The 26487-nt window shown below is 35.6% G+C and overlaps 1 protein-coding gene across 1 annotated transcript in view; it reads left to right on the plus strand.

Annotated features, from left to right (window-relative positions):
• The window catches only part of LRRK2 (leucine-rich repeat kinase 2), a 164138-nt gene that overhangs the window by 112137 nt on the left and 25514 nt on the right, over positions 1 to 26487 (plus strand). The window contains exons 9-31 of the mRNA XM_009885946.1: positions 795 to 914; positions 2081 to 2205; positions 2763 to 2842; positions 3599 to 3705; positions 5382 to 5511; positions 6679 to 6803; positions 8474 to 8604; positions 10264 to 10408; positions 10704 to 10843; positions 12191 to 12319; positions 12406 to 12576; positions 14285 to 14540; positions 14767 to 14955; positions 16385 to 16506; positions 17003 to 17072; positions 17535 to 17755; positions 18266 to 18516; positions 19789 to 19937; positions 21754 to 21847; positions 23728 to 23914; positions 24236 to 24417; positions 24910 to 25139; positions 26184 to 26311. Of these exons, the coding sequence (XP_009884248.1) occupies positions 795 to 914; positions 2081 to 2205; positions 2763 to 2842; positions 3599 to 3705; positions 5382 to 5511; positions 6679 to 6803; positions 8474 to 8604; positions 10264 to 10408; positions 10704 to 10843; positions 12191 to 12319; positions 12406 to 12576; positions 14285 to 14540; positions 14767 to 14955; positions 16385 to 16506; positions 17003 to 17072; positions 17535 to 17755; positions 18266 to 18516; positions 19789 to 19937; positions 21754 to 21847; positions 23728 to 23914; positions 24236 to 24417; positions 24910 to 25139; positions 26184 to 26311 (3482 nt within the window). The remainder of the gene's footprint in view (positions 1 to 794; positions 915 to 2080; positions 2206 to 2762; positions 2843 to 3598; positions 3706 to 5381; positions 5512 to 6678; positions 6804 to 8473; positions 8605 to 10263; positions 10409 to 10703; positions 10844 to 12190; positions 12320 to 12405; positions 12577 to 14284; positions 14541 to 14766; positions 14956 to 16384; positions 16507 to 17002; positions 17073 to 17534; positions 17756 to 18265; positions 18517 to 19788; positions 19938 to 21753; positions 21848 to 23727; positions 23915 to 24235; positions 24418 to 24909; positions 25140 to 26183; positions 26312 to 26487) is intronic.

Genomic DNA, 26487 nt, shown 5'->3' on the forward strand with positions numbered 1-26487 from the left:
TTATATTTTTGATGCTAAAATATGTGAGACTTCTTAATTTCATACCTTATCTTTCATACCTTATCTGAAGGGTTTGAGAAACATTGATACAGATTTGACCTTACACGTTTCTAGTGATTCTCATTTTTAGTAATCAATAATTAAACAAAACTGTATATCAAAATAGAAGCCATAGGTATCAAACTATTATAGAAAGTGAGTGTTGCTGAATTGTTTTATGCATAATACTTGTGTTTACAACAAATTCGAAAGTTATTTTCATTTGCTTGCTTTTTGCAGAATTCCTTATATACAACCTATAATATAAAATACTGTACAGCCTATGGTAAAAGTTATGTTTTAAATGTATTTATCATTCTGTATTTATAATGCTGACCTTGATCTATTTAATGAGGAGGGCAAAACCAGGGCAAAACAGGGTTAAACCACTTACTTGATAGGATAAATCAAATCACTGCAGGAATTCAAGACCAGGACTGAATTTACTTCCTGGCAGGAAGTCTGCAGCTGATACACTGATTGTATTTTTCGTATTTTGATGACAATGTGCACTTCATTTTGCATTAAAACTCAGTCTTCTGTAAAAAAACCACAAAGAACCCTAATCCCAACTGTTTTTTATCCTTGACCTCTTATTGCCACAAATAAAACATTCTTGTGTCATGCCATGTAATAAGAAATCCAGCGTTTGCTACAGACCAAGTTTATGCATTGTGTGCTGAGAAATTTATGTTAAATGCATGTAAAACTCTAGATATGGGTTTATATTAATTTAATATCTTATTTATTTTCAGGAAATTTTTTCAATATCCTTGTATTACATAAGGTTCCAGAAGTCATTGTGAAGGCTGTTAAAACATATCCTGAAAATGCAAAGTTACAAGCTGCAGCCCTCAGTTGTTTAGCTCTTCTGAGTAAGTAAATGCCTTCCTAAATATGTAAATAAATTACTTCATTTGTCTGTCCACTTGTTAATTTATTTATACTGATGATTTCCTGTAATCATTTCTTTAACATGAAAGCGTCACGCAGGATAGCTCTGACAGAGCTAGATTTCCTACATGCTTACATTTTGTTTACTTTGACATGGCTGCGTTCATACCATAGGCCTAACACCTTCAGTTTTCAGAGCTGGTAAGGTATGTTGATAGGTCTTAACAAAGCAACGACTTTGTTCATAGGCAAATACTGGATAATCCCTACTTAACATAAAATCTCTACAGATAACAACTCTAATTTGATGCTGTGTTTGCCATGTATGACAGTACTCGTTATATTGTGGCAGTTGATAGCAACACCGAATCAGTGCATGTGCTTGATTTCTGAAATCCATTAAAAGATTAAAACTTTTCCTTGAATACACTCCAGGTATTATTTCGAAATAGTAGTTAGTTAGGTAGTGGCAAAAAGCTAAGGATCTGATCCTCTTAGTCTTTGAGTAATTGAGTGATTGTTCCATACAAAAGTCAGTAGAAATGCTATTTCAAAGTCCCCAAAATAGCAAAGATCAGTAGAAATCAGTATACACTCCAACAACCCTCTGATACTATGGTCAGTGTTGATACAGATTTTTTTTTTTTTTCCTTAAATGCTAAAAAATCAGGGGTATAAAATGATTTCTTTAAAATTTTATTGCACTTTCTGGCCAGACAGTTCTCTCTTAGCAACTGCCATTTACATTTTGATTTTCAATGGCACTGCTTCAGAATGTAGATGGCTCTGTGATAAGTGGTTACATGCAAATGAGTGACAGTTATATTTTATGTTTGTGATATTCTGTATGTAAATACAGCAAAAGTATGTGCAGGCCTTTTCAGAGCCTAAGCATTGACTAATCTGTAACTATGTACTAATTTACTACACTATAAGGAAGTTTTTTAGTTCCTTTATAACCTTAAAGACATTTTTCAAATCTGTCACAGAATTTATGTCAAAAGACTTCTGCCTTCCCTGAAAAGGCTAATCCTCCCACTGATTTTTGTACAGAGGCATTGTGACCACCTCCATGACTACAGGAAGGTCAAGACATAAGTGTTTGTTTTCACAATAAGAATTTATTGTAAATATTTTGTATTTCAAGCTGAAACAATATTCTTAAACCGAGACTTAGAAGAAAGGAAAGAAGAGGAGGAGGAAGAGAAATTATGCTGGTTGGAAGCATGTTACAAAGCATTAGAACTGCACCGAAAAAACACAGATGTGCTGGTGAGAATTTTTGGATGATGAGGGTATGGAAAGACTGCGTTATGCATTAAATGAAATGTTTAGCAATATCATTTTCTCCCATATATCCTCAGGCAAACAAGGCCTTAAGGACTGGATTAGTTTTAGAATAAATCTTAACTTTCTCGCCTTTCTTATCTTTGTTCACCTCACGTGGTTTCAGTTACTCCTTTGGATCAAGTGCAGGTAGTTAAGATGAGACTTGTTACCTGAAACTTTGGCCATCAAAAGGTTGTTTACATAGCTCCTCTGTATACAGCAGCAAAACATAGGCACATCAACAGAAGAATTAATCTTGGACTAAAATAGGTATCAAAATGCAAATCAAATAATGGGAATGTGGCACGTGTTTGTAATTCAGACATATCCCAGCTATGAAGTATGTGACAGTCCATACCTTGTTGTATTTTTACAGAAAGCACCTTGTACCTTTGTCATGAACTGAAAAGCAGTCAAACTATTGAAATTATTTCATATATTTTTGATATTCTAAAGATACATTTTCTTAATCCTTTTGTCTCCTCTTGGTTTATATTTAGGAGGCTGCATGCTGGGCTTTGAAAAATCTGTTTCTGTATCAACGCAACCTTCATGAGAAGATTGGAGATGGAGATAATCAGTCAGTGTTAATATCTTGAACTGTATTTTTGGAAATGAAAACAATCAAAGCCTACTATTAGGCAATTTGGGGTCTCATGTTTCAATTATTTTTACTTTTCTTTCTTGTTGTCTAATATATGATGAAAAGGGTGGTGATCAACACCCTTTTCTTTCTTGAAAAGCGTCCTAACCTTGACTCAGTCAAAATTGTTAGTGTATTAATAAAAGATCAGAACACAGCCTAATAGAGCTAATTTTTACAGTTCATAAGGCATTGCATCTTCAGTTGCAGCAAGGATATGGAAGATTAAAGAATGTAAGAGTAGGGAAAATGGAGAAGATTAAGATATGGAGTACGTAAGTAGTATGGAAAAGCAGTGGTCGTTTTCACACAAATCGTATGAAAAGGCATAGTAGAGAGGGTGCTGCCTCATCAGTGAGAATCTAGGCATGGGTAAGACACAGACTTCGATTTTACTTAAACTATTTCTCAGAGTTGTTTAAAATTTTAATCATTCAAATTTTAGTAAGTCTGTTTTCTACCCTTTTCTGGACCTCAAGTCACTTGGAAAGCATGGTTCCAAGTGAATTCAGTGAGATTCAAGAATAGGCTAATTTGCAAAGGACTTCTTGCTCTGGAATAATATTAGAAGCCAACTACAATCCTGAAAATTTAATTATGTCGCTCAATACCTTTTTAGGGAACTGAACTACAGTTATAAAGTAACTGCTTTAATATAGTCAATGTGCAGTGATTTGTTTCTCTCTGTGAAAGGTTCCCAATACACAGAGCAGTGATGCTGTCCATGCTGATGCACTCCTCTTCAAAAGAAGTGTTTCAGGCAGCTGCTAGTACCTTGGCAGTTTTGTCCCAACAAAATGGTAAGGGAATTTAATTATCTTTACTTTCTAATTCAGCAGAAAGTTGTTGCTGTAATATTAAAGAATATTTAGTGTGCTGTTGTATGAATACAATATTCCCTGTAATTAGAATATTACGCAGTTGTGTTTAGTAGGAAGTTTATTCCTTGCTTTGAAAAAGCTATTGTTGGCTAGTATCAAAGAGAGTATGTGGAAGTAGAGAGCTCTTTGCTAGTTTATGTGTTGCAATTGCTATTTTTTGAAGCAGGAGACGTGAAAAGAGTGTGTTCTTTTTGTATGCTTGTTTAAATATTTATCACACATCTCAATTTCGTCAAGAGCAGCATTTGTTGAAAATCATGTGACTAAGGAGTACAGCCCAACAAATACCATTTTCTTGCTTAATACAGGGGATTTGAGCAGTCCTGTTTACTTCAGTGAATCAAATCGTGTGTAGAAAGTTAAGCATGTGCATAACAGTTTTCAGGATTGCTTTAGTCCCGATTGTGTCCCTAATCTGGTTTCCTAGCTTTTTTCAATTTGCAGACCCCCTCAAAATTTTTCAGTGGAGATGTGGACCCCTGGGTAGAGTATTTAAGCCTACTGATAGTTGGCCTGCTTTTATTAGATGCCTTTCCCAGAACCCTTTGAAATGATTATGGACCTCAAGTGGTTTGTAGACTGCGCATTGAAAACCACTGGCTAGATAGGAAGATAAAGACTAGCAGTTAATTACCATTCTCTAGGTGAGACAGCATTGTTTTATCACTAGGTTACTGAGCCATCCAAGTACATAAAACCTAACAATGAAAAAGTTTTATAGTTATTTATGAGATAAATATGTATCTGTATCGAGAAATAGACCTCATAAATGTATGCATACTGTTATATACTATACCAGGTACTTTCATAACATGTTACTGGCAAGTGGGCCCCTGATTCCTTTCGAAAATCTACAGCAAATTTTTATTGTCTTTTTTTTTTTCCTCCTTTTTTTTTCCCCCTAAATGAATGTGCTTACACCAGAAATGACAGACATAAAGAAGCTTAGTAAAACCCTGTGGCACAATGCAATATTGCTTGAATTAACCATTAGAAATGGATGTACCAAACTGGGAATGACAAGAATTGGTGGTAGTTACCATGATAATGTAGAATATTTTTATAGTCTTCTGAGCTGTATTGGTTACAGCTATAGCTACAACATGTGCTTGGGTATTTGAATTTTTAAAAAACAATTGACAAAGTAAATAGAGTGAATAAATACAGTTTCATTTCTGAAGCCTTATTTTGGAAGTTAGAAGGTTTTTTGAAAGTTTTAAATTCTAGCTTTCCTATATTACCACAGAGTGCAATTAAGAGGAAAAAATGCTTAAGAAAGAACTTTTTTGAAAATAAAAGTAAAGCTGTACGTTCTCCTTTCCTTAAGTTAACTTTATGTAAGTGAAAACAGCAGATGTATTCAAACTTATTAAGCATTCAGGAGTTAAAATGCTTTTGATTAAGCTATGTAAACAGAGGTCAGCTTCAGCTCAAATAGTTTCCCTTTCTATTCCCATTTATACTTCTATAACGTGTGTTTGAGGAAAAAAATTGAAAAAAAGGAGGAAAATAAGTTAGCAGTTCTGTCGTTTTTGAGTACTATACGTAAAGACAGAGAGATTTACTGATAGGATGCTTGCTATTTTGTGTTGCAGTAAATATTAGGAAGACACTTTTGGCTAAAGGAATACACATGAATGTTTTGGATATAATGAGGAAACATCTACATTCTCCTGAAGTGTCTGAAAGTGCCTGCAGAATTCTGAATCATGTTTTCGAAGGAAGGTAATATACTTAGAAATACATGGCCACTTCAAAGTGAAGGTTTGTGAGATTCAGTGCTGTAAGTGATTACATTTAAATTATTGACTGTTTCACTGATATTAAAATTAACCACAGGCTGACAGCCCTGTTCAAGACATTGAGTTTTGTAAGGCCTGTGGTCAAATGCCCAGGTAGATATGCGTAGAGAGCTGCATGTTCTTCCCTTCGTGGTTCTTGAGCAACAGGGTTTGAACAGGCTATCGCTAGGTGCTGTCCCCTCCTGTTAGCCCCGCTGAATTCCACTGAGAGCTAAGAAGTTTCCCGCAATATTAAGTCTGGTTATTAAAATAACATTGTGTTAATATTACTTTTGTGTTGGCTTTTGTAAATGCTCTAGAACATGACTGTAAAACAATCTTGTGACTTGTAAATACTGGTATGCAGGGTGGGAACGTTATTCCAAATGTCTTGCCAAGTTTCTCCAGCCTTCCCCGAAACCTTTATATATGCTAAGCTGACTGTGAAAAAATGACAGACTCAGGATATAGTCACAGAACTTCTTATGAATAATTTTATTTTATAAAGAAGAACATATGAAGACTTCCATAAACATGTTCACAGGAAGAAAAAGTATTATAAAATGAAACAAGAAAATAACCTTCAAAGTGAATTAGTGGCCCTTGGCTACTGCCATTGCTAGGAATGCTAATGATACTGAGATTATTTTTTTTTTCTTCAAGGTTAGAACCTAACATGATTGATATTTTTCTGTTTATTTTACAAGTGTCTGACAATTCATCAGTACTTTATGACAGTTGTGGAGCACCAAATTAAAGAATATGTGTCTTTTCACCTATCTGGACTGGAATCAAAGTGAAATATATGAATCCACCACTCACTCTGAATGAAATACTTTACTCTCTGTGTGCCACTGTTCTGAACTGCATTGAAAATTATTTCTCAGTAGTCTAGAATGGAATTAGTTACATAGACTGAATTCATGGAATGGCATGAAAATAATATATTTGCTATGATGAAGAAAAGTACTGTACTTCAATTTATATTTCATAGCTCAAGCCAGATTTACAGTGTTCTAAAGGATTATCACACAGTGTTATTTAAGGAAACAAATAAATGTAAAATTTAGAAATACATTCTTTTTATTTATTTTATAAACAATATTTTCAGTTTCCCTCATCTGGATATAATGACAGTAGCTGCCTCAGAAGTTGTAAAAGCCATGAGGAAACATGAAAAATCACTGTCTGTACAACTGGAAGCACTTCGAGTCCTTTTGCAGTTTATGATGCCTGGTAAGTCATCCAAAAATATAATCGATGTGGCATCATACACTAAATCAGAGAATAAAATTAGATAGCTGGGTTTCAGTCTTTCTTATCTGATGAGACAGCCTTTAATGGGACTTCAAAAAATTTACTGGAGTTCTGTGCATAGCAGAGAGCAGCTGTAACTCTTTAAGAACACACAAGATGGAGGAAAACTTTTGAGGTATTGACAGTTAGAGACCAAATTTATCACTGCTGATTTCCCCTTGATTTTATTGGTGAAGACTTAGCTCCATTACTTCTAAGGAATTCAGGGAATGTGTGGAACTATCGCTGTGATTGTGTATTTTCATCATAGATACCCTTTAAGTGAGAGCAAACAGTGGTAACAACATCAACATTGTTATACCACAAAATACATTTGTTTTAATAGTGTCTTTTGGAAGGAACATAAAATTGGACCTCTCACACCAAAAATAAAGATGATGATTTAAAGATATGAAATATACTATTAGATACTATTTTCTACGGAAAAGGAGAAGCCAAACTAACCAGCTTAGAAATTACTTTCAAAAAAACCCTCTTAAACAGCAATCTACAGTGGGAAAAAAATATGTTCTTTGTTAGTTCTATGCCTTTAATAGCATTTAACGAAAGTTTTAACTCTTCTTAGCAGTTTACTGCTGTATATCCTCTTTTTTTTCTCTGATATTAAGTGTGAGAGTACAGACATGGGGTACTGATTCTTTTCAGAACTTTATCAAGTATCTCTCAGCAGTTTTAATTGAACATTTACAAAACCAGTAACTCTGAAACTAGTAACTTGGCTAATATGCAGACTGACTGCATATTTTCAGTTTCCTTTTATTCTTTGAATTATAATCCTAATACTTCCCTTTTTTACTAAACAGCAGGATTAAGACTTGATATATGTATTCTAACGTGTAGGCAAGGTGCTTTTTTTGCCAGTATCCTGGAAGTGAAGCCCTTCTAAAGCGTAATCAAACAAAGAGAGTGCCAACTGCATGTTGGAACTTGCAGGTTAATTGGGGAATAGAAAGTAATTCATGGGGAAAATAGTAATCGGAACAAATATGAATGCTTGAAGTGACTTTTAAAGGATTTCTGGGCACTTTCTGTAGTGCCACTTGACTGCAAGTGCCAATAGGTACAAGAAAGGTAAATCTGAAAGACCTTTCTCTGTTCTTTTATTTGTACTAACCTCCCACTTAGGTCATCTGTGGGTAAAATTTGACCTCTGATGTGCTGCCAAGTGAGAAAGGGCAACTAGTTTATAGCTTCTCTATAGTGTCTCCTCTCCAGAAGGAAGAGTCATTCTGAAGCAGGTATCAGGAACACCACAAAACCCCGTAGCTCAGTGAAGTCAAATATTGCAATGTACCTTAAGTGAAATTCTTTGGCATGATTTTGCATTTTCATAGTAAGCTGTGAGCAAACATATGGTGAAATTATTTCAGACACAATGTACTCACGCTACAATGTAAATCTGGAGGGACTCCAGTCTCTGTAACTACAGCATTCTGAAAATGTCATAAGATCTGAAATACACTCTCTGAATCAGTTGTTAAAACCTGCGTGTTCAATTTGATTGTTATATTGGGTTAATAATATTGGGTTAATACTGGAGGGAATATTAAATCTGTTCTTCTGAGGAACGCTGTTTTCCATTGTTGCAGATACAAAGAATGACCAGAATGGTTCTTCCAGAGATGTGGGAGATGCTGCTTTTGCACTTACAGTAAAAGTCATTAAAAGCCAGTGTCTGTTGGAGGGAACTCATTCGTTGGTGCTTAATGCTTTGAACAGGGTATAGTTAAAGCTTTATTCTAATGAATTTTGTCACTATTTTACATTTGTAATGGTGAATCATTTTTTAGTTCCACATTGATTTTCCGATGGATTTGATAGAATTAATATTGCACTCATGCGTTTCATTTATCATTTTGGGTTTCTTCTTTCTGCTTTCTGTTCTGGAGTGTATCTGATGGTCCTTTATACAGTAACTCCAAAGGTTATTTATAAAAACAAGGCTATTTTTTTGCAAGCATACAGTTTATTTGTGATTTTTTTATACATGAAAAGTGTCCTCATACCTAGTCCTCAACTACACATAGTGGTTCTTTAATATGCCTTTCATGGACACATACTCCTTTGCTTTCAACAGAACAGTGTTTCTCAGTTGTCTCCATTCTTTTCACCATTCAATTCTATAACCTTTTCCAACCGCTGGAAAACAGAATGATCATGGTGCCTTGAGGGGGAAGCTGAAAAGGGAAAGGCTGAAGCAGACCCAATCTAAACAAAAGAAGCACTGGGAACTTTGCACAACAAATTAATCTTAAATCCTAGTGACAGGAAAAGTTTAACATCATGGCATTCAGAAGACTGCCACCTCTGCAAGGTTTAGAAACTTCACATGACCACAATCAAAATGGACGTAGCGATTCACAATTTTTTAGAAATCTCTCAACAATTTTAGGCTTGCCAAACACCTTGAGTGAAGGAAATTTATGTCTTTTACATTTATGATAAAAGTCAGAGCAAATAATGTATCAGCAAAAGAGTACTAGAGCGTCTAAAGGACATTTCTTGACCTGAAGATATAGAATATAGGAGTTAACAAGGGAGGCAAAATATTTTTTACTTCAGAATATATTACAGTCTCCAGTGCTTTGTGACCACCCCGATTGCTTTTTCTGACCCAGCTGGTTTGTGTTTTAGGGTGCTACAGTATCAACCAGAAGGGCTAGAAATTAACATATTTTAATGAAAAAGTGGAGAAGTAATAAGGAGGAAGATGGGCATGACTCCACTGAAAAAATTCTGCAGATTTGCAAGCACTGTGACAGCTATGCACGCTTTCAGAACTGGGCCTCATCTAGGTTTCCTCCATCTAGAAGTGGGGGAAAATTGGGAAAAACAATCACAAATAATCTGTTGAATTGCTAGATAACTAAACCCAAAACTTTTAGAATCTTGATGAGGTGTGGTAATAGGTATGTTACTTTGTATCTTTTTCTTTTCATATTTTTTTCAGTTGCCACCATGTTTATCATTTGTGCTGGATCTCAAAGAACACCATTTTTGTTCCTTGTTAACCACAAAGGAAGTACATTTTCTCATTCGCCTTGTCCTACAGCGAAACGGTGTAAACTTGTGGATGGTTGTACTGAAACTTTAAGAAAAAAAAAACCTCCCACTGTCCATTAGCAAGCTAGCTAGGGAATATTTTCAAAATCAAAGGTGAAAATCTGAGGAGGTTATGAGCAGCTGAAACTGATGGTTGAAAAGGAAGCCTTTTTGAAATTGTGATTATTCTTAGTTATTGTCACATCAGCTGTAATTTCATATACTTTAGGAACAATAATTGTTTGTTCTTAAAGAACAACTTTAAGAACAAGCAACTCTTCTGTTGCTATTGTAAGCAAAATAAGTTAATCTGATTTTATATTAATTTCTCCCTTAGTTTATTGGAAATCCTAGCATTCAGAAGTGTGGATTAAAACTACTTGCTTCTGTAGCTGAGTGCACTGGTGCACTAGAAATTTTAACCCAGCAAGGAGCTACTGACACTGTGCTTCACACCCTGCAGATGTTTCCAGATGAACAAGGTAGGGAAGGTATTTTGTTAGTTGAATGTGAATGATGTAGTAGGAGGGGCTGATTAACCACAGAAGCTGGTGGTACGCTTTAGTACTGGATGTGATGTAGGTTACATGGCAAGAAAAGGCTGCGGTACTGCATAGTTCTCCGGTTCCTCCACTTTTTAGTTATGCCTGGCCCTGTAATAGCTTCTGCAAATAACTTTCTGGAATATTAGTAATATAACACAACTTAGGTCATGGGTTTATTCCACTCAGAATTTCTGAATAATCAACATTATTAATCTTTCTTTTTTTCTTCTAGACATACAGTGTTTGGGTTTGAGTCTTCTGCGCTCTTTGATTACGAGAAAGAGTTTGTGTATTGCAACTATGCATGTCCTGTCAACGGTTCTAGTTTCTACTCTGCGACGATTTAAAGAGGTCACCGAAATCCAAATGCATGTATGTGTTCTTTCTACATACAAGATGAAAGCGAAACACAAAACTTTAGAAACTAATTATTTTAATGTAGATTCCTTATTTTAATTACTTCGTTTTGATTTTATTGCCATTACTAGGTTAGTATAAGCCTCTAAAATTAAAACAATATGTTTGCCATAGAGATGGCTTTCTTGGAGGCATATATTCAATCCAGAATATGTAAGCATAGGTTTATGTGTTTATCTAAGACTTCTGAGATCTGCAAACTAGAACAAATTTCTTAGTCATGGTTCATGATTCAGTCTCTAACAATTTAATGAAGTAACTGTCATTATAGTACTGATTGCACTTTTTTGAAATGCAATAGAAAATAACTTAGTTCCCAGCCCTGTCACCAGCAATAAGCTTAGTGTAGGAATGCTGTATTTAAGAAGGATATTACTGGAATACTGTGTCAGACTTTGGATCTACTTTGGAATGTGGAAGGAGAGTTCTCATTCTGTCTGCAAACAGATGTTCAGTCCTCCCTGTGTGAAAGTTCTGTTTCCTCTGCTTCAGCAGCTTTTCCTGTTTGTTGCCAGTTTCATTTTTCTAGCAGAACGGAGCTTGCCTGTGAGATCAGCTTCCTGTGAGAGTTTGTGTACTTCTGGTTTTGATCAGTATGGAAATCTCACAAGTACAGCCTCCCTTCTTTACTGCTGTTTTTCCCCCCAACCCTTCCAAGTTTAGCTTAGCAACCAGTATAGAGAGAAATCAAAATAATGTGGTGGAATAAGAAAGTTCCTTAAAGTGATTTGGTCTCAATTGCTTTTGGACAAAGAATCCATAATTTACCCATTTCACCCTTCTAGGTGAACTTTACTTGCAGAATCATGGGATCATTTTTTATTTCTTTCTAGTTTTTAGATATACCTGTGAAGTTGTTTGTTTGGGGTTTTTCTAGCCTATGTATTTTTTTCAAGGATTACAGAGGAACACATTGGGACAGGGGGTGCATCTTCATCCCATATCCTTAGAAGAAGATTGTTTCCTCTGTACGTTTCCAGGAAATCACAAGTACATTTGTCACTGCCAAGCAGGATGTTGTCAGATATTTCAGTGCATAATTTGGCTTTTCAAGGTGTCAGTTAATATCTGTTTAAGTGGATGAAAGCATGAAACTACAGCTGTATAAACACAGAGACATCAGATTTTTCTGCCTTCTCTCCTGATCTTTTCCAATTTGTGAATTACTGCATGTTCAAAAGCAGGATTAAAAAAAATAAAAGCACATACGTTTTGGCTGAAATTTGATTTTGTTGCACAATGTGTTTTAAAATGAAACTTTTTAACACTGTACTTATTTCAATCTTCTCGTTGTGTTCTTAGGGATTTCATGCAATCTTGTCAATTCTTGGTTTGTCACCTTGTTTTGCAAAGCTGCTGGTACATGAATCATTTGACACAGTCATTTTCTACCAGATGTCTATGTGTTTCACTGACCAGCGAGATCGACAGGTATCTTCTCTCTTTTGACAGCTCCACAGCTGAAAAATTTTGGCGCTTTTTTTGTCGTAACTTTGATTGTTTGTCTTCCCATTCAGTTTCAAAGCCTGTGTTGTAAATGTTTTGCTAAAATAGCTGAAAATGATGATTTAAAAAATATGATGCTGGAAAAAGCGTGTATTGAGTACAATAGTATTATGGCCGAATGTTTACTTCTACTGGGAGCTGATATAAATAAGAAGACAAAGACAAACTCTTTGATCTATCAGGTAATATATGGAGATACATATAGTTTTATTGCTTTAAAATTCATGCTTTTGGGTTCCTTTTCCTTCTGATGTAAATGTACGTTTGGCAGAAAAAAGCAGCAATACCCAGTGCAATCTAACTGTGACCTGAGTGGTGTTAACGATTGCTACTTACAGTGCCTTCAGGCTCAGTCTGATGTTCATTGAAACACCCTTCACTTTATTGAAGCTCACTGTCACCTAGAATGTGCCCGCCCTGCCGGTTCAGTTCTGATGCAAGCTCACTTTAAAGCCCGTGTGTTCTGATTGTTTAGCCTGTTCACATGCAAACCTGGATTCAATCAAGTACTGACTGAGCCTTAGCTTTGGAGTATTTTTGAGGAAGAAGACTTAAGCTCAAGCAAACTCCTAGTCATTTTTTTCTGAACTAATCAAGCATAGATGGCATCAAGCCCATTAGAGTCCCATCCATGAACTGGTATTCCAAATTCAGCTCTTTCCAAAGTACAGATGGACCAGCAGGCAGCACTGTGCATGGGTAGGTTTCACTGTGCTTAGTCCCACTCTGGTCTAGACCTGCGAAGAAGACTTTTCCCAAAATGCCTGCCCTGGAATCATGGAATTTTTATTTTTTTACTTTGTATTGTACTTAAAGATTAATACAGTCATCAGGTTTTGTGCTGATTTAACTGTTCTGGTTAGAGTTCGGACTTTTTATCAACACAGCTAAAGTAATATAACATCTTGGAATGCTCACAGTGACACTAGCTGCAAAGAGCTTTATCCAGACAGTGGCCACATCTAGAGCATCAACTATTTGAAAAACATTGGTGTCTTAAGGCCAACATCCCATCTGGATTCAGCCATGCCAACGGAGAGGCTGTTCCCACCTGCTTATAAGTGCTCCTTGCTAAATCTAACTGCCTTTAAAATTTTTTTTGAGAAACAGTGTTTATGAGCACTTTTTAATTTTCCTTTGGTGCCAAAGTTTTAAATGGTCTGAGATAACTCCACCAGTACTGCCTGAAGTGAATTAGAAAGCATTCACTTCCGCTGGCAGAGCTGGCTGGGAGATAAAGCACACCTGAGTTTGGAACTGACCATCCATCCACGGAGTCTGAGGTAGGCAAATCACTGTTAGCAAACCACAGTGGAAATATTCAAGTAAGTGGAAGTATTTCTAAAAAAATGCCTGTAATATTCACAGTCAACACTGTTCTGTGTAGCAGTGCAGGCTGAGGGATTGGAAAGAGTAAAGCTGACTGAAGCCAGTGAACCTGAGCTCCCTAGCACTAGGCACGGCTCGATGAGTCTCACCGTTGTTGCCTGTTCATCTGATATCCAGATGACGTGGCAAAATAACACCCCAAGTGTCATTTTTCCACTGAACAGATAAATAAATGGAATTTGCCTCAGACTGCATGCAATAACCAAACTGCATAAATTACCATTCATTTTTGCCTGGAAATTGTGTGCACTCACGGCAGAAATTACAATTACAAAACTCAGACATTTGTTACATTTTGGGCGAAGACTTCAGGAGAATAGGAGTTGGTTCTCAGATGCCTTAGGCAGGCATATGCTCTGAGGGGTAGAAAATGGTGTAATTGAAAACAAGACATGATCCTAAAAATACAATGAATTTGAATTTGAGACAAGTCTTTTAATGCAGTCTGAGCTGTTGCTTGAGTGCCTCATATAATTTTTTTTAATTTCTTTTCTCTGTTAGGTTTGTGAGAAAGGGAATAATCCTAAATTGGTAGAATTGCTATTAGCCAATGGTGCTCGAGAGCAGGATGTTCGGAGTGCTTTAACCATCAGTATAAGGAGAGGAGATAGCCAGATCATCAGCTTGCTCTTGAAGAAGCTTAGCCTTGATGTCGCCAACAGCAGTATATGTCTTGGAGGATTTGGTATTGGGAGACTAGAACCTTCCTGGCTCATTCCTTTGTTCCCAGATAAACTTACTCCCTTAAGAAAACAAAGTGAGTATATATAGAATTTGCTGTACAAAATGTGTTAATATCTCTTGATAGTACTATGTAAGTGTTTTAGATCAAGACCTTCAGTTGCGGATCTCTTCATAGCATTCAGCTAGTTATAGAAAGACTGCAAAACCTTGAAAATAAATCAAGTTATTTCTATTATTTTTTTAAAGCTATTTGGATTTCTTGGAGAATATGCTATCTTTTCAGTTTCTTGTACGTACAGATGCAGGTTCTGCACTGGCAAGAATGGTGCTTAAATTCCAGATGAAGAATATTTCAGAGGACAGATCAAAAGCCTCCTCTGATCTAAACTTGTCTGAAGATGGAGCGGATAAAAACTATGATTGGAATTTCATTTCTGACCCATTAGTGGACAGTGTTTTTCCTTTGAGTGATGATATTGATAGTGAAGGTAATTGTTTTTCTTTTCTTTTTTCTTTTGATAATCCCAATCTACTGTACCAGGGCTAGACCATAAGCCATAAATCAGTTGTTTATTTGTATTTGACATAGAAGACTTCCCATGAAAAAAATACTTTTCTCTAAAATTTTGTTTGTGGTAACATTGGAAAATAGTTTAATCTGAGTAAGTATATGCTTTACCTACAAAATTAGGATCTTAAAGCATTTTATTCATTTGTGTATTTAAAATTAATTCTTCATGCATTCAGTTTCTTGTAGAGAGGAAGAGTGGATTCATCCAACCAAATTTAGATATTTACTATTTTGATATCTGTTTCTGAGCTGTTGTTTTATCCTGCCTTTATAGTCAATAGCAAAAAGCAAGTGCTTCAAGAGCACAGTTTGTTTCAGGGTGAAGCCAGGTGTATGGTGATCTAGAAATCCCTATTCCCTGGGCTGTCTGTAAATAAATTGCGCACAACTATGTCTGATATAAAGGAATATAATGTTAACAAATAAAGCAGGTGAAACACAGAAAGTGTAAATGACAAGTCTGTGTTCAGTCCAACATCATTCTTGGTGGCCATGTCAGGAAGTCTGAATGCCTTTAACTTCTAAAAACCAGCAGTTCTGTCTATAAGATTGGTACCTTAATAATAAGAATAAGTTGCCTTAATTTACAACATGCCTTTTGTTTGCTGAGATGTCACTGTTGTTTTAGAACTGTTGGATACTTAAACTCATCACTGATTAAGAACTTGGAATCGGAGGAATTTTTTGGTTCTGTTTTGTTCTTTTCCTTTACATCATTCAGCACCTTTTTTCATTTCTGTAGGACTGCAGCACAGACGTATAATAGGTACTGTTTGTTGCCCCACATAGAAAAGTTAAGTCCTATGTAAATTATGGTTAAAAAAAATACAGGCTTTGCTAACAGGAATGATTTAAGAATTTTAAAAGTAGCTTTGAGAAGAGGAACACTAAATGGGCCCAGATAACCCTAAATCACCAAAGCCAGAGTGGCATTTGATGTTTCATTCTCAATAAATGTGGGAGTGCAAATTTATCTATTAAAATACAATTTTTTTTCTATTTTAAAAAGTTATTTACACTGCAGTAGCACAAAGATGTGTTATGAAACACATAGAATAAACCCAACCTGCTGAAAAATTTAAATTATAAAGCATCAATCTAACAAGCTGCAGGCCATATTTGGAGCATGTCAGGTTAGTATGGCCCATGTGCTTTAAAACATGTTGACAACATTCTTGGTCTATTGCAATACACAAAATTAACCAGAGAGATCCTGCCAGTATTGATGCTTTTGAAATGCATCTCTCCTTTGTATGTCAGTATCTACATTACAGTTGAATTCCGAGCCTCATCTTTAAATACATTTTCTTACTTATTTGTCCTCCTGTGTTATTGTTTTGTACTAGGAAGTGAAGGTTCGTTTTTTACAAAAAAGAAGTCCAATTCCATTGCAGTTGCTGAGTTCTATTGTAGGGAAGTGGCATTTCAAAGAGGTTCTCCTACTTTGCCACGACATTCCTACTCTGTGGTAAGTCAGATCCTTATTCATTCCAGGCTTCTTATAAGTCCATCTGTGTTGCCTACAGCAACACAATACCATAAGAAGAGTTAAGAGGACAAATCTGTGGAATCAAAGTCAGGTTCCTTTGAAAGAAGCTTGTCTCTTTCCATTGACTGTAAAGGGAAACTGGAGAGACTGGCTTCCCCTAGAGAAAATTAGGTTTTTTTAATATCCTGCTTCGTGCTGTCACCCCACCCTAGTGAAAGTCATTTTAGGATGCGAAAAAATGGATGACTTCCATTGCACTTTAAATCTACTGTTCTTTCATATTGCGTGGATCAGTAAGTTTTATAAAGATGTGACTTCTTGTTGTTTTTACTTGAAATGTACAGTTTCTTTGTGTTCCTCCTGGAAGTTCTGATAAAAAGGAACAACAATAAAAAGAAATTTACTGAATTCAGTTCATTTCAGATATTTGTGTGTGTCCGTAACTGATTTTTTGTTCTTTTCTGGGATTTTGCAGGGACCTGGCTCAGATTATGAACCATTAATGAAACAAAGAAGAAAATTCTTGCCTTTGGATGAATCCCCCAGTAAGTAAACTGTACAATTTAATATGTAAAACAGCTTTTTCATCCTTAATGCTTTCACAAGCGTAGCATGCAAAGATCTTGGTCAGATTATATATTTGTTTACCAAGAGGAGGTTACAGTTTGGACATACTACAGTGGAGTGCAAGCAATACATATATAGGGAAGTTTTTTTTCCTGGGCTCCACAAGTAATTTATGTAGAATTAAACAGGCAATGAAATTTTGTGAGTGCCCTTATTAGCTTTCAAAAGCTATTTCTGTTGTGCTGTGCATAAGCATTCATCACTTCCCTACTGTCTTATAAATTTCTGTCTCTTAATAGAAGTCTTCATGGATTTGGATCTTAACCAATATCCGAACATTCACTGTCTTCTGCATCTTTACATCCCACGTTGATTGATCTTAATTTTAATTACGTGATAAATGAAATCATGCTTTTCTTCCCATGTTTTTGTTTTAATAGAAAGCATTTCAAAATTTTCACCACATATAAGACCATCAGACAGTCTTTCTTCATTGATCTCAGAGAAAGAATATATTAAATCACTAGATCTTTCATCAAATGAGCTGGAGAACATTGATGCCATCAGCCAGAATAGCTGCTTAACTGGTCATCTGGAACATCTTGAGAAACTGGAGCTGCACCAAAATGCTCTTACAAACATTCCAGAACAACTGTGTGAAGTAATTCTGCATAATTTTATGTTATACAAGTTGAGATTAGTTACAATGAATTGTTTGTCTCTAACAATGTACCCATAACAATACTACTCATGAATATGGGTGTATATTCTTGCATGCTTCATGCATTGACTTAATTTTCGTTCAGTGGATTTATGTTCAGCTAGAAATAAAAGTATTTTCATGGAACTGTTTTAAGTCATTTACTGCAGAGAACTGCTTTAGGATCTGTTACATTGATTAACATAACGTAAATGGAACCGAGAACTCCACGCAATTCATATCTGTTAAATTTTATCAAAGTGAGCTAATTAATTTCGAAGAATGCTTTATATTTTATTCTGTAATAGAAATATTATGGGTTACTTTGGTATGATTGCTATTTTCTGCTACTTTTCCTAGTGAGAGAAGTATAAGGAAATTAATAAATTGTACGAAATATAAGTCAATTTAAAAGCTATAAATTCATATTTTCAATTCACTATTTAAAAACAAATTATCCTTTTCTTTCAGAACTTGAAATGCCTGACTTACTTGGATTTGCACAGTAACCGATTTACTTCTTTTCCGACTTATTTACTGAAAATGAATTGTATTGCAAATCTTGATATCTCTCGAAATGACATTGGACCTTCCTTTGCATTGGATCCGTACTTCAGATGTCCCACTCTAAAGCAACTTAATCTTTCATACAATCAACTCGTGTGCATTCCTGAATTTCTTACAACTGTTGCTGAAAATCTGGAACAGCTATTGCTAGAAGGGTAAGTAGCATTAGTAAATGGAATGTAGCATAACAAACGCAACAGAAAATAGTATTTGTCATCCAGAATTATGAAGGTTATAGCATGGAAAGGATTGTTTATTCAGCAGTGAAACACTGACATTATCTTCCCAATGTGTAAATTGTTACAGTTTTCAGTGTTGTATTACAAAGTACATGAGAATATCTGTGGGCCTTGGTAGAATGTAGTGGCATTGCAGTTTCAGTAACACACTAAAAATGTTGTAGTTCGGCATTTTTGTACTGCCACAGGACTGTCTGTGTTGTCTAACATATTCAACTAGGTTTTCTGTGTACAGGATACAGTTTCCACTGTATTTCATATTCACCAATGTTTTTTTGGAAGTATGATTCATGGAGTTGCATTTATTGGTATGGATATGTTTTAAATTACAAAAGCTGAGAAAATATGTAATATTTTGTTTACCATCACTTTTTATCATATTCGTGAGTGAGATAATTCATACCTATACGGAATTCTTAAGAATGCTGTTATTGATAGCCATGTAAACTGCAGATACTGTCTCTTTCATCTCCCAGAATTTAAGTAAGATGGTGATACTTTTTACACAGAAGTTCACAGAGAATAAAGGTAAAAACATATGTAACTAAAGCAAGCAGTATTAAGTATGTGAATCAAATTTACAAAAGCAATATTTTAAATTCAAAATCCTGTTGCATTTCTTCATTAGCTTTATTTTGAACTTTATTAGCAGTATTACCCTTGCAAAAGTGCTCCGTGGTTCTTTTATCTCTGTATTTTCAGGATGTTTGTCTCTTTCTGGTGTTATTCTTCCCAGAATACATTGTTTGGAACATCATATATACATCCTGAATTGTATCCCCTGTGTGGAATTCCATTCTTTTTTTTTTTGATTGATTGATTGATAGTCATTCTGTGAGGATAATCCTGCAAACACATCTCTTTAGTAGAGAGAACTACTCACAAATGCAACAGTCCTCTTTGTGTGGAATTAAGCTGCAGTATGTAATCAGGAAATGAGACCTTGTAGTACATTCTGATATTTGCTCTCCAAATTAATTAAAACAATCTTATTACCAGTCATGTAACTCCATGTTGCCATATGTACCAGTATTTTTGCTGACTGGTCAGTCTTTATACAAAGTCTTATTTTTGTTTACCAGTGTAAGGACAGCATTGTCAGATCAATACCCTTTACTTTCACTTTTTAGCTAATAGTTTCTAAATAAAACATGGATTATTTTTTTATTATTATTCTGGTTATCATAGAAACAAAATTTCATGCCTGTGTTCACCCATATGCTTGAAAGAACTGAAAATTTTAAACATTAGTAAGAACAATATTTCATCCCTTGCTGAGAATGTCTTCATGGGCTGTACAAAACTGGAGCAGTTCAACGCCAGGATGAATGCTCTTGGTAAGTATCTGAAAATAAGATCCACCTTCTAGAAACCATTCCAAGTCACAAAATTTCTCAGCCACCAGTATTTGGAGTCTTGGGAGGACAGTAAAGGAGAATACCATATATGCTTGTCCTTGTTTATACAGTTCCCTAACCATCAGCTTTTGGTCACTGTTGGAAGCAGTATACTTCCAATGGGGTTTGATGGACATTTGATCTGACGGTGTAATTCATTTTGTTTTCACATTGGTAGTGGATGCTGTAAAAATGGTTGAGTGTACATATTGTTGGGGAAGGTTCAAGGCAGAGGAAATAATTCACAATTAGCTTGCAAATCTAGTACTAATGCAGGTATTGTACTGTAGTGAAATACATATACAAGCATCCTGCCTTGTATCAGAAATAGTGTGGCCAGCAGGGCTAGGGAAGCGATTGTCCCCTTGTACTCAGCGCTGGTGCGGCCCCGCCTCAAATACTGTGGTCAGTTTTGGGCACCGCAGTATAAGAAGGACATTGAGGTGCTGGAGCCTGTCCAGAGAAGGGCACCGAAGCTGGTGAAAGGTCTTGAGAATAAGTCCTGTGAGGAGCGGCTGAGGGAACTGGGGTTATTTAGTCTGGAGAAAAGGAGGCTGAGGGGAGACCTTATCGCTCTTTACAACTACCTGAAAGGAGGTTGTAGCCAGGTGGTGGTCAGTCTCTTTTCCCAAGAAACAAGTTATAGGGTGAGAGGAAATGGCCTCAAGTTGTGCCAGGGAAGGTTTATATTGGATATTAGGAAAAATTTCTTCACCGAAAGGGTTCTCAAGCATTGGAACAGGCTGCCCAGGGAAGTGGTGGAGTCACTGTCCCTGGAGGTATTTAAAAGACATGTAGATGTGGTGCATAGCCATGGTTTAGTGGAGGACTTGGCAGTTTTAGGTTTACCGTTGGGGTTAATGATCTGAAAGGTCTTTTCCAACGTAAATGATTCTACAATTCTAAGTATTACCACACCATATCCAGCATTGTCTTCTGAATAAGGTAGAATGTTTGATTCACTTGCCTAGACGCAGGTGTCATTTGTGATGCCCTGAAGTATCCCACTTGGCTCACAGCTGCTGGTTCAGAAAAAGTAGGTCTTCCATTGCTCCTGTGTTGTATGTCCAAGCCATGTGCAGATAGCTCAGGTGCCACAGAGCAGATCACCTTCACTAGAACCCGGTGTTTAAGCAATTTGATTGAGTTCAGAGTGTGGTTCAGTGGCTTAGCATACTTTATGCAAAGGTGTCAAAATTAATTTACCTATGAAAAATACAAATTATATAAATGACATTTTAATGATACTGCAGGAGTTCATAAGTTATTGTCTGAATTCATTTCTGTCTTCAAGACATAAAATCTTCCATTTTGAGATTATTGTCACAGTATTTTAGAAGGTAGCTCTTATACCTGCATTAAACACAACTGAACCACTACAGTCATTTTTATATGCATAAGACCCATCACTCACTGGGTGAATTATGGGGATGTTATGTATACTGTCAATACAGTAAAGTGTAAGTAAGATTATTTCAGTGTTCAATGCCAATATGAGATGAAGTATAACAGTATGTAATGTGATAAAAGCCAATACATTACCTCGGTTCTAAACTAATTTCATTTTGGGAGTTTAGTTTTAAATAAGCTGCAAAAAAAGATTCCGATTCTGCCTTTGGTAGCTTGTACAAAGACCCATGTATAGAAGAGGACAGCCTGACCTTTTAGTCTATCTTTGATTTTAAAAAACTCCAGTCTTAAAAATAATTTAAACAGTTCTGAAAAGTAATAGGATTAACCTCTTTTTCTGCTCTAGAAATAATACCTGACCTGTCATCCAGCATAACAAGCTTAAAGTTATCCCAAAATCATTTTATTAATGTTCCAGAAGCAATTCTTCTTCTACCACAGTAAGTTATTATTTTATTTATTGAAGTTAATGTCAAGTTCTTGATGAAGAAAATCTGATGGCAAGACCTTTCTTAAGCAGAAAATTTTGCATGTTTTACTGATTTTCAGGAAATCTTTAACGGGTTAAATCCAAAACTTAGTAGCTTTTAACTGAAGACAAATCAGTCACATTTTCTTCATTATTTTGAGAAATTCTGTTCCTCAGATTCGAATAATTGTTACTGAAAATATATTGCTTGACTGCTGAAGCTGAGAATTCTTGCTTAGAAGACCAGAATTAATATATTATTTTCTTGAAACCAACAGTAAAAAGTTAATGGCAATTTTTCCTTTTCACGAGGTTCCGCAAACTTTTGCACAAGGCTACTGAGATTAGTTTTTCACTTCCCAAATATCACAAGATATCTATTCTCAAAGAATGACACTTCCTCTAGATGGAATTGTGATAAAAATGCATGTGACATTTATTTTGCTATACCTTCAAAGCATTACTCATGTGAAAATCAGACTTCTGCTTTTTTTTATAGAAGTTACTGACCTTAACGGGTCACTTGAATCAGATTGTGGAAGGAGTGCTTGGAAGGGATGATCAGATCAGTTATCTGATAGATGTGGGTAGATATGAGTGCTGAAGGCACCATGGGGAGGTGCTATCAGATTTGTGAACTTACATTAATCAACTCTACATAGAGCACATCATTACTAACATGATATTACACTATTTCAGCATGCTAATGTTTATTTTCACAGCAGCAAATTTAATGGATGTGTTGAAAAAGGTGCAATTTTCAGGTTCTACGTCTCCCAGCCCACGCAAACCAATAAGGACTTGCATGGATTTTTTTGCATGCTTCATGTTCCACAGTAACATAAACAGCATATTTGTCCAACAGATGACTTACAAAAATGAAATGCTCTTTTTTATCTAGTTCTTATATACATGTGTAGTTAACCTATATAATTTATGCACATACATGCACATACATGTATTTACAAACATATATTCACAGAAACATTCTGATAGAGTGAAGTATCCATACCATCTGATGTTAGTGTCGTAAGTTAGGAGCAAGAAAGAGAGCAGTTCAGATCACCTAGTGAAGCTCCATAGTTTGTAAGTGAAATCTTGGGTTCTGGAAGGTTGGTAATACCAGGAAGTTCCCCATTGCTTTATTGTAATCTGAAATTTATAGAAAAGCACCTGAAAATACATAATGGTATTATGTTGATTGCAGTTAACTTTTTGAATACATTTATTCAAGTAAGTTAGACATTGCACGTAACGGTGAACTCCATGGTCCTGCACTCACTTGTTCCTGGAATCCTGAGCTCAACTATTCTCTGTTACCTGGGTATAAATGTATATTAACTATGCTGTTTACTATTGAATTACTGAGTATTTGCACTACGGGAGTGTGAACCATATTTATCTGTGTTTTCTACTACTCTGAACAGAGCCATGCATGTCTGCAAATCGTAGAAGAAGGAAGTAGACTATTATCACAATATGTACACTTATTTAAAGTGACTCTTTAATTTACTGTCTGAAACATTTACACATATTACAGTGTGGATGTTTATTTTCGTGGCCAGGCAATTTAATTCACAGACATTGAAAGAATATTGTACTGAATCAATTATTTGTATTTTCTTATAATTTTTTTCTGAGGTAATGAAGACCTACTTATAATAATCTTAATTACTTTTGCTTGTAGTAGTAATTCTCTATCTTCTTCTATCTACATTCCTGTCAGAAAACTGTCGGTTCTAATATCTGATCCATTTTGTTTACTTATTAAAAATGAATACAGTTCCAGTTAATCTCAGTTTTATTTTTTCCATCTGCTAACTTTTCTCTCTTTTATTTTCACGGTTTTAGTTTGCGATCAGTAGATTTAAGCCAAAACAAGATCATGAGCCTGCCTGGACCAATGCACTGGAAATCATTAAACTTAAGGGAGCTGTTATTTAATCATAATCAAATAGACATCTTGGACTTGAGTGAAAAAGCATGTGCATGGTCTAGGCTGGAAAAGCTACACCTGTCCCACAACAAGTTAAAGGAGGTAAAGTGTAACATTCTACCTAAAGAAAATCACTTTTCAATTGGATGCCATTTTTCAATGTTCATTTGATTTTCATGTCACCTCTCATATCAATGTAAATCTATGAGTAAAATGGTATATGTCATATAATTCGTTTGTGTAATGAATTCATTATGAGGCCCTTTGTCTATTAGTGTGGGATATTAGGCCTGTTTATTAAAAAAGTTAAACTGCAGTGGTAAAAATAATACCTAGTTTTGTTAAATATTTAATGTATTCATGCTCATATTTTTTTTTCTTTTTTTTTACATTTAATTGCCCATTAAATGTTCTTTTATTTAGATTCCTCCTCAGATTGGCTTCCTAGAGAACTTGACTTCTCTGGATGTAAGTCATAATCCCGACTTGAGATTCTTTCCAGATGAAATGGGAAGACTGTCCAAAGTCTGGGATCTTCCGTTGGAAGGACTTCATCTTAATTTAGATTTCAAACATGTGGGATACAAAGCCAGAGACATTATCAGGTTTGTTGCCCTTTTGTTCTTGACTATTCTTGTTTTGCTTTCTTGGGATATGCAGTAAACATTAAGAAAATAACATATCCTTTTGAAAAGATGTGCTGGTTTCTCCTATGAAATCTAGCATGCTACTCTATGGAAGATATCATATCATATCATATCATATCAAATCAACACACACACATAAAATAGATTGTAGTGATTTAGAAGTATTACTTCTTGAATTTGATGCTTCTATAAACCATGCAATAAGTGGTGCTTACCAAGCACAGAGCATGTTTTTTGGTAATTACAAAAAAAAAGAAAAGGACAAATTCTGAATTAAGCTTTAACTTTCAGATCAGAAATTAGAATAGACTGTTAAAATCCCAGTAATATCAAACAGATATTGAAATTTTGATGAAAATGGTATGGGTTTAGATTTTTCCTTGGTCTTGTTCTCTTGGTAATTTTCTTGATTATACATTCCTGTGAGTTCTGCAAACTTTTTTATGGCAGATTTCTTCAACAACGACTGAAGAAGGCTGTACCTTATAACAGAATGAAGCTCATGATTGTTGGAAACACTGGCAGTGGGAAAACTACCCTGCTACAACAACTAATGAAATGCAAACGAACAGAATTGAGCTCTCCAAAAGCTACAGTAGGCATTGATGTAAAAGACTGGATCATTCAAGGGAAAGGCAAAATGAAGAAAGAGCTTATATTAAATGTGTGGGATTTTGGAGGTATTTCAAGGGCTTATTGTCCTTTACTATTGTCTTTTCTAACACAATGCATTACTTATTCTTAGAGTCAGCCTGGGAAATTTCTATCTGTGGACAGTAGAATCATGCAAACTTACACCAAAAGTCAAGTAACCATTTATAAATTAGTGAATTCTGTAAATTGGCAGCTAATCCCTCAAATTTAATATAAGACCTCAGGAATTTCTCATCACCAAATGTGGTCTGACCACTCATTTCAACCGTAGCACTCTAGAACTGTCACTTCAGAACTGTCACTTCAGAACAGAACTGCTTGTAATCACCAGAAGAATCATCTTCTACTCAATTCTGGTTCTCCCTTTTATAGTCTGGGTCTCTCTAGGCTCTACAGTATCGCTGTTCCGTAAGATCACAGAAGACAAAGCGCTTAGGAGAAATCTTTGAACTTTGGGCTTTTGGAAAACTTTCTAAGTTTGGGGGACTCCAGAAGCACTTGTAAAGTTCAGGGGTATTTTAGGCTATGGAAAAGTTATTTTTAAACATTGTTCCATGATCATTTAAATACAGGCTGTATCACCATGGGTAGGCACAGAAGAGCAGCATTCAAGCTGAATGTCCAGCTTCAGTTGTGATTTTAAGTGCTTAATCATGTGAACTTGGGAGTCTTATTTGCAAGTTGCTGAAAGGATAGGAGAAAGGGAGGGGAGAAGGAAGGAAGGGGGAAGGAAGGAGTGAGGGAGAAATTCAATATTGGAGTTTTAAAAGAATCATGACATTTTAAGTTGTCTTTGCAACAGCCATGTTTATCCAGTTGTTAAATCTTAGACTTCTTGATTTAAAACTGGCTTACATAGTTCACGACTACGCTTCAGTGAATGAACTATTACAAAGTACCTGCCTAAAATTCATAGTTCTTACAGATTTCCTGTTAATTTAGATAGTTTTCTGTAAGCATTCATTTAGTTTGTGGATTTGTGATCTGAGAATAAGTGTTCTGCTGGCTTTTTGTGATCTGAAGGTGTTCAATGAGGGAAGTACTAAACAGTGGAAATTTTTTAACATCAGGACAAGAAGAGTTCTACAGTACCCATCCTCATTTTATGACCCAAAGAGCATTATATCTTGCTGTTTATGATCTCAGCAAAGGACAAGCAGAGGTGGATGCTATGAAGCCGTGGCTTTTTAACATCAAGGTAAGCCATAAATATGTACAGAATGGAATTCCACTTTCCAGGGAGCTGTTGGTGAACAGTAAATTCACCACAAATATTTTTAGAGGGGGGTAGAGGAAAGAAGCTCTACAGCAAATAAAAATTGTAAGATGAAACAAGAGCTGAAATACATCATATATTGGATATGAAAATATTTG

Source organism: Charadrius vociferus, unplaced genomic scaffold, assembly GCF_000708025.1.
Source record: "Charadrius vociferus isolate BGI_N301 unplaced genomic scaffold, ASM70802v2 scaffold535, whole genome shotgun sequence".
In the NCBI taxonomy this organism is placed as follows: domain Eukaryota; kingdom Metazoa; phylum Chordata; class Aves; order Charadriiformes; family Charadriidae; genus Charadrius; species Charadrius vociferus.